Source organism: Mandrillus leucophaeus, unplaced genomic scaffold (genome assembly GCF_000951045.1).
Source record: "Mandrillus leucophaeus isolate KB7577 unplaced genomic scaffold, Mleu.le_1.0 Scaffold51, whole genome shotgun sequence".
NCBI lineage: Eukaryota > Metazoa > Chordata > Mammalia > Primates > Cercopithecidae > Mandrillus > Mandrillus leucophaeus.
Window position 1 is genome coordinate 264,257 of NW_012105475.1, and position 12,468 is coordinate 276,724.

Consider the following 12,468-nt stretch of genomic DNA (forward strand, 5'->3'; position numbering starts at 1 on the left):
TAGTTCCATCCGTGTGGGTGCAGATGACAAGATTTCATTCCTTTTTTCTGGCTGAATAATATTCCATTGTGTATATATACCACTTTCTAAAAAATTCATTCTCCTGTTGATGGGCATTTAGGTTGATTTCATATTTTGGCTGCTGTGAATGGTACTGCAGTAAACACTGGAGTGCAGATGGCTTTTCTATATATCAATTTCCTTTCTTTCGGACGTATATCCAGTAATGGAATTGCTGGATCATATGATAGTTCTATTTTTAGTTTTTGAGGAACCTCCATTCTGTTTTTCACAGTGGCTGTACTAATTTACATTTATGAGGATTGTCCTTTCTCCACATCCTTGCCAGCATCTATTACTGCCTGTCTCTTTGACATATGCTGTTTTAACTGGGGTGAGATCATATCTCAGTTGTAGTCTTGATTTGTGATTAATTTGTGATTAGTTAGTGACAGTGAGCATATTTTTCATATACCTATTGGCCATTTGTATGTCGTCTTTTGAGAAATATCTGTGCAGATCTTTTGTCCATTTTTATTTTCTCTAACTATTGAGTTGTTTGAGTTCCTTAGATATTGTGGTTAATAATACCTTGTCAGGTAGACACTTTGCAATTTTTTTCTCCTATCCTGTAGGCTCTTTGTTAATTTTTTCCTTTGCTGTGCAGAAGTTTTTTTGGCTGAATGTAATCCCATTTGTCTATTTTGGTTTTGATTGATGCTTTTGAGGTCTTATACACAAAAAAACTTTGCTCAGACCAATCTCCTGGAGCATTTCCCCAGTGTTTTCTTCTGGTGGTTTCATAGTTACATGTCTTACATTTTTAAGTCTTTAATCCATTTTGATTTGATTTCTGTGGATGGTGAGAAATACGGGTCTAATTTCATTGGTCTCATATAGTTATCCAGTTTTCCCTACACCCTTTACTGAAAAGACTGTTCCCCATTGAATGTTCTTGGCACCTTTGTCAAAGATGAGTTGGCTGTATATGTGGATTTATATCTGGATCCTCTATTCTGTTCCATTGTTTATGTGTCTACTTTTATGCCAGTACCATGCTGTTTTGGTTATTATAGCTTTGTAGTAAATTTTGAAGTCAGGTAGTGTGATGCCTCCAGCTTTGTTCTTTTTAGTCAGGATGAGTTTGGCTATTCGGGGTCTTTTGTAGTTCCATGTAAATTTGAGGACATTTTTTCTAATTCTGTGAAGAGTGTCATAGGTATTTTGTTAGGGATTCCATTGAATTTGTAAATTGCTTTGGGTAGTATTGCCATTTTAACAGTATTAAGTCTTCTAATCCATGAGCATGGAATATCCTTCCATTTTTTTGTATTGTCTTCAATTTTTTTCATCAGAGTTTTATAGTTTTCCTTACATCAATCTTTGACTTCTTTGGTTAGATTGCTTCCTAGGTATTTTATGTTTTGTAGCTGTTGTAAATAGGATTGCTTCTTGATTTCTTTTTCAGATAGTTCACCATTGGCAAGTTTAAACACTGCTGATTTTTGTATGTTGATAAATTCTGCAATTTCACTGAATTCATCTATCAGTTCTCACAGTTTTTTGGTGGAGTCTAGGTTTTTCTAGGTATAAGATTATGTCATCTGTGAACAAGGCTAAGTTGACTTCTTCCTTTTCAATTTGGATGCTCTTTCTTTCTTTTACCCAATTGCCCCAGCCAGGACTTCCAGTATTATGTTCTATAATACTGAAAGTGGGCATCCTTTACTTGTTCTAGTCCTTAGAGGAAAGGCCTTCAGTTTTTCACAATTCAGCACAATGCTAATGTGGGTTTTTCATATATGGCATGTATTATTTCGGGGTATGTTCCTTCTATACTGATTTTGATGAGGATTTTTAATCATAAAGGCATGTTGAATATCAGATGCTTTTTGGAGTCTGTTGAAATAATCATGGTTTTTGTTCTTGATTTGGTTCATGTGATATATCATGTTGATTGATTTGCGTATGTTGAACCATCTGCATCCCTAGGATGAATCACATTTAATCATGGTGAACGATCTTTTCAGTCCCCTTTTTAATGTGTTGTTGAATTCGGTTTGCTGGTATTTCACTGAGGATTTTTGCATCAATGTTCATCAGTGATATTGGTGTGTAGTTTTTGTTTCTGTAGTGTCTTTGTCTGGTTTTGGTATCAGGGTAATACTGGCCTTGTAGAATAAGTTTGAAATTATTACTGTTCCTCTGTTTTTTGGAAGAGTTTGAGTAGGATCAGTATTAGTTTTCTTTACATGTTTGACAGAATTCAAGTGAAGCCTTCAGGTCCTGGATTTTTTTGATAGAAGACTTTTTATTATAGCTTTGATCTCATTACTCGTGACTATTTTGTTGAGGTTTTCTGTTTCTTCATATTTCTTTCTTGGTGGGTTGTATGTGTCTAGAAATTTATCCATTTCTTCTGGGTTTTCCAATCTGTTGCCATATAGTTGTTCATAATAGTCGCTAATGAGTCTTGATATTTCTTAGGTCCCAGTTGCTATGTCTCCTTTTTCATGTCTGATTCTATTTATTTGGATCTTCTCTCTTTTTCTTAGTCTAGCTAAAGGTTTGTCGATTTTGTTTATCTGTTCAAAAAATCACCTCATTGCTTTGTTGATCTTCTGTATTTTTTTTTTGGTCTCAGTTTCATTTATTTCTGCTCTGATCATCATCGTTTCTTTTTCTTCTGATTTTGGGTTTGATTCATTCCTGCTTTTCTAGTTCCTTGAGGTGCATCACTGAGTTATTTATTTGAAGGCTTTTTACTTTTTTGATATAGACATTTATTGCTCTCCACTTCCCTCTTAGTACTGTTTTTGTTACATCACACAGATTTTTTTGTCTTGTATTTCCATTTTCACTTGTGTTTCAGGAATTTTTTAATTTACTTCTTAGTTTCTTCACTGACTTACTGGTCATTCAGGGCATGTTTTTTAATTTCCATGTGTTTGTGTATTTTCTGAGGTTCCTCTTACTGATTTCTAGTTTTACTCCATTGTGGTCAGGAAAGATACTTCATATGATTTTTTTTTCTGGCTTTTTTTTTTTTTTAAGTTTGTTTGGACTTGTTTTATAGCCTAAGACATGGTCTGTTCTGGACAATGTTCCGTATTCTGATGAAAAGAATGTATTCTGCAGCGGTTGGGTGAAATGTTGTGTAAATGTTGGTTAGGCCTGTTAGATCTAGTGCATAGTTTAACTCCACTGTTTCTTTGTTGATTTTCTGTCTGGATGTTCTGTCCGCTACTGAGAGTGGAGTATTGAAGTCCCCTACCATTATTGTACTGCAGTCTGTTTCTCCCTTTAGATTTGTGAATGTTTTATATACTTGGGAACTCTGGTGTTAGGTGCATAGACATTTACAATTGTTGTATCCTCTTGCTGAATTGTCCCCTTTATCATTATGTTAGTGACCTGCTTTTTCTCATTTTAGTCTTAGATTTGTAGTCTCTCTAGTGTAAGTATAGCTACATCTGCTCTTTTTTTGGCTTCTAGTTGTATAGAATGTTTTTTCCACCTTTTTACTTTCAGCCTTGTGGGTGAAGTGAATTTCTTGAAGGTAACATAGTTGGTTCTTGTTTTTATATCCATTTACTTACTTTAGGCCTTTTAATTGGAGAATTGAGGCCATTTACATTCAGTGTTATTGATAAGGACTTATTACGGCTGTTTTGCTGCCTGTTTCTGGTTGAGACTCCTCTTGTTCTTTTTTACATGATTTTCCTTTGTGGTTAAGTGATTTTTCTCTGGTAGTGTGTTTTAATATGTTGCTTTTTATTTTTAGTGGATCTATATTAGGTTTTTGTGTTGTGGTTACCATGAGGCTTACCAAAAACATATTATAGACATAGCAAGTTATTTTAAACAGATGACAGCTTATCTTAGATCACAAATTTAAAAACAGAAACAAAGGCCAAAAAAACCCGCACATACACACATGCATGCGCGCACACACCCACCCAACACACACACACCAGTTCTACACTTTAACTCCATCCCCATTACATTTTGACTTAGTTGTCCTAATTTGCATATTTTAATATTACGTATCTCTTCACAGATTGCTGAAGATATTACTGTTTTTGATAGGTTGTCTTTTGGGCTTCATACTAGAGTTATGATTGTGGTAGTAGTAGTACTACATTGCACACTGCAGGTACAGTAAGTACAGTAAGAGGGTATTCTGGGTTTATCTATGTACTTGATTTTACCACTGAGTTTGAGACATTGAAAGGTTGTTTTTTATTTTTATTTTTTGTGCATTAGTGGTTTTTTATTTCAGATTGAAGAATTCTCTTTAGCATTTCTTTTAAGATGGGTCTGCTGGTCGTGAATTCTCTCTACTTTTGTTCTTTTGGGAAAGATTTGATCTCTCCTTTGTATTTGAATGATAATTTTGCTGGATTCTATATTCTTAGATGGCAGTTTTTTCTCTGAGCAGTTTAAAGAGGTCATTCAACTCTTTCCTGGCCTATGTGGGTTTTCCTTGAGAACTCTGTTACCAGGCAATTTGGAGCTCCTTTACATGTTGTTTGTTTCTTTTTCTCTTGCTGCTTTTAGGATTCTGTCTTTGTTCTTGAGCTTTGAGAGTCTGTTGCTTTGTGGTATTCTTATTTAGGTTGAATCTATGTGATGTTCTCAGACTTTCCTGTACTTGAATATTTATATCTTTTGCGGGTTTGGAAAGTTTTCTGTGATTATTTCTTTGAATATGTTGTCTACCCTTCGCTCTTGCTCAGCTGCATCTTGAATACCAATAATTCTTAGGTTAGGTCTTTTGAGGTAATTTTCTGTATCTTGTATGCAGTCTTTGTTCTTTTTTGTTCTTTTTTCTTTCTTCTCTGTGTCTTTTCAAATAGCTGGTCTTTGAGCTCACTGAATCTCTCCTCTGCTTTGTTCAGTCTGCTAAGAGCCTCTGATGAGTTCTTCAGTTTACCAAATGTATTTCTCAGTTCTGAGATTTCTGTTTGATTTCTTAAAAGTATTTCAATCTCTTTATCAAATATATCTGATAAATTTGTGAATTGCTTTTCATTTTTGTCTTGAGCTCATGAGTTTCCTTAAAATTGGTATTTTGAATTCTTAGCTCACAAATCGCCATCTTGTAGGGTTGGATTTTCCCTTGTCTTTTGGGGGAGGTCATAATTTCCTGTTTGCTGTTGTTTCTTGTGGGTGGGTGTCTGTGTCTTTGTATGGAAGGATTAGTTTTTAATTCCAGTTTTCTCTGTCTGTCTTGTTCTGTTTTTTATTGGATATGTTTGCTTAGAAATTTTTTACCGCTCAGCCTCTGCCACCGCTTTGGCCCTAGGTAACCTTTAAACCCAGGTTTGCCTTGGCTCTAGTAAGCGATGGGAGTGCTGCTTGTTCTGAATGAGGGAAGTCCCAAAGGGATTCTCCTGGCAGTGTGAGATGGCTGACTAGGAGTTTGTGCCCAAGGGATCTGTGGAATGTGCCTTCTCCAGCATGGTGCTGCTGAACAGCCGCTGTGATTCGGTGTCTTCTTTGGCCAAGTTACAGAGCAGAGTGTCCAGGACTAGGGCTGGTGGTCCCATCTCCCAACTTTTTCTCTGCGTGTTCTCGGGGATATTTCTCTCTTCAGGCAGTCACATCACTTCCTTCCCATGGGTTAAGGCAAGGACAGGTCTCCTGCAAGGAATCCCAGGAAGGTGAGAAAGCTGGTCGACCACCTCAGTCTCACTTTTCCAGTATCACTTTTCCACAAGTTGGAGGAGGATTTTCTGCACTTTTATTGCCGGGCAGAATCAGGGGGAGGGGCATCATGACTATGGAAGTCCAATTCTTCTTCCATCTGCATGGAGTTTTCCACTTCTCCGTGGCCTCAGGATCTGTCTTGTCCTCACGTTTGAGTTCTGGGTTGTTGCTGGTGAAAATCTTGTGCTGTATATTTGTTTTAGGTTTTCTGCGGAGGAATGGGAGGAGGGAAACCAGCGCGCTTCTGTGCCACCATTTTAAAATGAATGTCGCAAGGTCTGCTTTAAACAATATTAATAATAACAATTATTTTCACTTGATAAATAGCTGCTCTGTCTGATCTCAGATGCTTTGTGATGGAGAGCAGGGAGATCCCATCCCAGCTTAGTAGACAAACCTTAGAAACTGTTGTAGCCCTCATGGTTTACTTTTACCTTTTCTTTTTGTGGAGGAATGATGATGGTAGTGTTTGGCTTTCTTTTTGTTTATTTTGTTTTTTTAATCTTCAAACATTTAAAATTACTAAAGTAAATGTTTGCCTTTTCTTCATTCTTTCCGTTTTACTCTGAAATGAAATAACACGAAAATGGCAGATAGTTACAGAAAAGTGTGAATATCTATACCTAGACATGATTAAATATGCTTTCTTTATCTCCTGTAGTCAGATACAAGAGAAACGACACTAACAGGGAGAGATGACTGGCTGCAAAAGGCAGGGACCTTGGAGCCTTGTCTCTTCTAGTCATTGTTTTACCATCTTCAGAGAACTCACGCAAGTCCCCAAGCCTCAGCTTCATCTACAAAATGAAGAGTTCAGAAAAGATAGTTTCTGAGATTCTTCCACAAAATTCTTTTATTCAGACTAGGAAGCTAACTGTTGAACGTAAAATGAAGCCGATTTTGGTACATAGTGATGATTAGAACATGGGTTTGGCTGGATTTTGAATTCCATTCAAATCCATTGACTTTATGCCTCAAGAAAATTTCTTAGACTCCCCATGTCTCGCTTTCCTTATATGCAAATGAGGGTAATAATACCCATACCATAGAGCTACTGTGAGGATTAAAAGAGATTGAGGATTTGCTAAAATCCGATATTTAAAATTAGAACACATCATGTGACTATGATTGACATTTCATTTGAGGTACTTAGTCTGCTATTTTTAAGTTCTTAAAGTTTTTTAAAAAATATGTAAAGGCCTCAGTCACGGGTTCATGTTTCCGGTGTTCCCAGAAACAATGCCTATCCTTTGAATGTTGACACCTTAAGATGCCTCTGGAATTGACATTTAAAGTAACCCAGAAGCTTATTCTCATACAGGTATTTTTATTTTAGTAAAGGAAAAGTGAAATTTTGTCTTCCCTGTTACATAGAAAATGTTGATTTCAGGTAAAATCTAAATAAAAATGTATTAATAGCTTCTAATGACCTTTGCCTATGAAGAGACAAAAATAAAACTTAAATGTACAAAATTTGTGTAAGTTATAAAGCACTTAACGAATGTGTTATTGTTGTTGATAATACAATACCACAGTAATCAAACTCTGTAAATTACCTCAAGGCTAAAATTAATGACAATTGTATGATTTTCTTGCACTTACTATTTTAATGCTTTGCTATAGAAAGACAGTGGTTAAATAAGTAGGACTGGGTTGCCAGAGCAGATTTTCTTTAGTTTCCTTTTTTTTTTTTTTTTTTTTTAGCCAAAACTTGCCTTCTGAACTATTTTGGCCTTTAGAATTGGTTATTCAGTTTTTTGTTGCTTTCTTTTCATAAGCTCAGCAGATTGGTCTCTTTCAATTCTTAAGGAGTTCTCAAGACTTTGCCTTGAAATCCTGGGCAAGATAGAAGTGGAGGAGAGGAGTATATTAGCAATCTTTTGGATGGAAAACAAGATAGAAAATGACGATAAAGCAGAAATCTGTACCTAAAACCCAAAATAAATATACCCAAATACCTTTGTAATTATATGAGTGTTATAAAAATGTAAAGTCTAATAGAAAAGTTTAGATGATAAACCATCAATACTGTCTTTACCTTTTGAGCCCATGAATTTTTAGCACCAGGCTGATAGTATGTTCATGGGAGGGGAAATTCCACGCTTATTTCAAAGCCCTAAACAGAATTTTGGTACATATCTTCCTTTGGACTGTCAGCATATATTTGCAGACTAGTGACAGTGGTGGCATGGCCCAAGGATTGAATTTGCAGTACTACCATTGGTGGCCATTTAATAGGTAGAAGATGGATGTACAGAGAGAATAGTTGGAGATCTGTGTGCACATTTCCAAAGAGATTGGTTTACGGGAGAATGTTACTGTTACTTAAGATGTCCTCTGCAGTTTTGTATCTAGCCTGGACTAGTCTGTTATGGTTTGAAAGCAGATTAAAGCTATTGGACAGATGTGATATGTTCTTACACTGGCTCGTTACAGTGAAGGGAAGCAGACATAGGGGATTACTTTGTGATGAATTTCAGTTCTGCTGACTTCATTGAATTGATTGAGAGCTAAATTAAACATTTTAACAGTTATAAAAGTTAATACTGAAAAGATTAATACTTGAAGCTCTCCAAGCCTTAGAGTTTATCAGATATCTAGTATATGTAGGGATGAGGCAGTTATATAACAAGTTGTGGAGTATAGAAGGATCTGGTGAATTGAAAAAATAGAACATATAAGATGAAATCTAAACAGTACATCTTAAAGGCCTGTACTATCCTATCCTTTTTAAAAAGTCAAGAGTCAAGTATTCATTGTTTGCTTATTGAAATCTTGATAGCATTTGCTAACTCAGTGGTTCTAAAGTAAATCCTGGAGTTAAAATGAAATAAGGCCTTATTAATACATTTAAATGGCAAACAGTATTTAGGCAAATATTATAAATATCTGTATATTTATATCTAGTCCTAATATCCTAATTCAGTATCTCTCCTCTATGAAATAGAAAGCAGTTTTGTGCTATTGCATGAGCAATGCAATATTTATTTCCCATCTTGCAATGAAAACTGTTGATTGTTTGCTCTTCACAGGTCACTGACAAGGAACAGGAGTTTGCTGCCAGGGCTGCGAAACAGCTCGAATATCAGCAATTAGAAGACGATAAACTTTCTCAGAAATCATCTAGCAGTAAACTCTCTCGGTCTCCATTAAAGATTGCCAAAAAGTCTAAAAGCATGCAGTGCAAAGTGATACTTCTAGATGGATCAGAATATACCTGTGATGTAGAGGTAAGTGTGTGTCTTAAGACTTTTTTGTCCTAGATATTGAGAGCTGGGGAATGTTGGTATAAAATATACAAGATGCCTCTTTATTTCTCCAGGACTCTGGGAAATGACTCAAACCCAGTCTCTAAATATAAAATGATTTCCTAGTCTCTAACAGGGGATCAGATTAAAAATATGTGTAATGTCCCAAAATGTTACAATCAAAAGTAAAATGTGATCGTATATTTTTTAAAAGATAAAATCTCCAACAATATGGTAGGAACAACAACAACAAAAAACATTTGAAAGCTTTAAAAACAGACTTTAATATCCCGGCTGTGAGCTATTATTTACATGAATTTTATCCTTTTTTTGCATAATTTATGGCCACGTCATTTGTTACTTGGTGGAAAGCTTACAAATTCTGTACATAGGGGTGGTGGGATAATTCGAAAACGTCCATGACCTTCTCTTGCTTGGAGAAGGAGTAATTTTTAAAATGCACATTGTGGTGGGCATTGCAGTTTCAGTGTAAAAGGGTATACTCTTTGTTCTTCTTTGTAAGGAAAACAGATTCCTCTCAGAGAAATGGCAGTTGAATGCCTTTTGTCAGAGATGTTTGTCAAGACCAGATTAGCAGATGAGAACACAAGCTGTCTGGAGCTGCAGAGACGGCTGATTGTTGAGTTCTCTGAGTATAAGGGAGAATTCACACAGGGCATGAATTCAGGCTCTAGGAGCAGGTCTGTGTGTGCACCAAGATGGAGTGGCTTGCACCTTTAGCAAGGTGATTCCATTTCAGATGTGATGTCTTCATTCAAAGAGCTCATTCTTCCTGCCTCCAGCTCCTGGCCTTGTCATAAAGAGGGGAGGGTATCACACACATCTCCAAGCCAGCCCCTCTACCCTCTCATTCCACCATGCTTTCAAAGTCCACCCTTTCCTCAGGCTTGTGCTGAGACTCTGTCCCAGGCAGCACAGTCAGTGCACACGTGTGTGTCCTCACATATTTCTCTTCCTCGTCCCTCATGACAGCTAATACCAAGCCCATCTTATTTCCCATGTTCCCATTTACTCTGCTTCCTCTGTCTCCCAACCCCCATATAATTCCTGTTATGTTTTGTAAAATGCACTCATGCACCCAGTGTTTTTCTTGGAACAGAAGATTCAAATCCATTTCACGTTGAATTCATTTAGGATGAGGATGAGAGGTGGGTTACTAAATTGTTACAGATTGCAGGAACATAGAAAAAATCTATATGGTTTTTGAAAATAAAGTCCTACATCAAAAATTATTTAGTCTGTTGTGTACCAATTTATAGAAAATTTAGTCATCCTGTCTCCTTATAAACATTGATGGGCCGCTGCAGGAATCCCCAAGGACCGTGCACAAAACTATTTCTTGCCTTTTTCTGGCTTTGATTTTGTTTAATTTCTTAGACCAACGTGTCCAATTCCTCATCCAGATATGTACTCTGGAAACAGGCAGCTCCAGTAATATACTTGTAACTGAGTTTTACTATGAAACTTACAGTACTTTTATAACCTTGAGTGATACTGTATTTTTTCAGTGTAGATGCATTTTCTGGAAAAATTGATCCAAGTCAAGAGAAACTTTTCCTCTTAACTTTGAGGAGAGTTTTTCTATTGATTGCATTTATATAATGGAATAAATAGAGTTAACTGGCCATCTTCGAGTCCTGGCTATCAGAGTCTTCCAAGAGTCTAGAAGAACATTTATAGTATTTCACATAGAGAGGATAATGCCTTCGGGTTGACCGAGGCACAAGTAGTATCGAACATTTTGTCAAATTTAATTTATGTCTGTGCTTCAGATTCATTATAGATAATCACTGTGGTTACAAATTTTTTATTTTATATTTACCTTTCTTTTAATGTCACTGTGAACATTTTGAGTGGCACAGCAAACTTGGCCAGTAATTTTCCTCTATAATAAATTATTTTTATACGTTTGACAGATTCTTAAGAGTAACTTTTTTTCTGGGATATAAAAACTTTTGCTGGTAGAATTTTTTCAGTTTCACCACAGACATTGATATCAGAAAATACGTGTTCACGACTGACATCTTTGTGAAGAGGATGGAGAAATTTGGACACGGTAAAGTTCATGGATTAATTTGTAACCGATTGGTTGAATAAGAAAAATGAATTGTAAATCAAGCAGAGTGATTCTCAAGGAGGCAATGAGGTGCTAGTTAAAACAAAAACAAAAAAAAAACCATGTTACAATGGCTCTTGTGTTTTGATAGAAAGAAACAATGGAAAGTAAAGTTTGGCTGGTGAGCTACACACGGGGCATTCTAGGTAAACAGAGAAGGGAAAGCATTGTCCAGGGAAGGTGTGCTCCGGTGTTGGCTCTCCTTGAAACTGAGTCTGTATCAAAGACTTGATGAAAGCACAGAAACACAGCTGAACAATTATTTTTTAAGCAATATAGAGCTTTAAAGCCTACATTGCTTATTTAAAGAGGTTGATGCCTCAGGTGTCAGAATCCAGTTTTATTATGAAATGGACAGTGTGGGACACTGAAGCGAAGCAGGAAAGCTAACATTTAGCAGGAGTGGAGGTAAAACTTTACTCTGATAAAAGGGATCAAGTACAAAATGGAAATGTGTTTGCGAGAGGGGCAGTCAGACTTGGTAACAGTTTGGGTAAAACTCATCTTTAGCTTTGAGTTCATTACAAACTCATCGTGAACCAACAGTGTGTTACAGTTGTCAAAAGCATTTTGTAATCACAGGCTGTTCCGTGGAAGCGTAGTGTTCGGTTTGCAGAAGGCAGCGAGCCATCCTGTTCCCTGCGTTGCACAGATCCTGCCTGCAGGGCTGTGTTTCAATCACATGCGATAAATGCTCTGAAGCCACCAGACTGGGGAGGGCTGTTGGTAACCCGTGTGGTTTCAAGGAACTTCCTTAAAGTTTCTGAACCTAGGTTTCCTCAACAGAAAGATAAGGGTGAAAATACTTGCATTGAAAGGCATCATTGAGAAGATTAAAGCAAATAATTTATTTGAACACTTTCTGGGATGTAGCATATTCGTAATGGTCTGTGTTTGGTAATGATAATACGAACAATGGACTTTGACTTGAGCTTATTCAGCAAGAATTATAGGATGGTGAATGATCTGGAAGCTTTCATATGAGGAATGGTTAGAGAAATAGGATGTGTTAAATATGGGAAAAAAAAGATTGGTGTGGAGGACAGGAAAGCTATTCTCAGTTACTTGGAAAGGTGGAGACTGAAGGGTTGGTTATTGTAGCTTTTATGTATGAAAAGCAAAACTAAGGTAGAAGTTACAGAAAGTCAGATTGTAAGTTAACAGGAAAATAATGTCTTTAACGATCGCTGTCAACCTTGTGATGACATATGCACTACCATGGGGAGGGTTCCTGTAGAAACTGTAGGTGCGATTATGGAAGCCACTGGTTCCTCAGATGCTGCCTCAGACCATACCACATCCAGTGCCCCTTCCTACTGCCACTGATGGACAGAAGAGACACAGACACAAAGAAACCAGACTGAAAGAGGC

The 12,468-nt window shown here is 36.7% G+C and overlaps 1 protein-coding gene across 2 annotated transcripts in view; it reads left to right on the forward strand.

The window, feature by feature from the left end:
- The window catches only part of EPB41L3 (erythrocyte membrane protein band 4.1-like 3), a 245,057-nt gene that overhangs the window by 147,546 nt on the left and 85,043 nt on the right, over positions 1–12,468 (forward strand). For both annotated transcript variants that reach the window (XM_011996312.1, XM_011996313.1), the window contains exon 3: positions 8,745–8,942. In XM_011996312.1, coding sequence (XP_011851702.1) covers positions 8,745–8,942 — 198 coding nt within the window. The remainder of the gene's footprint in view (positions 1–8,744; positions 8,943–12,468) is intronic.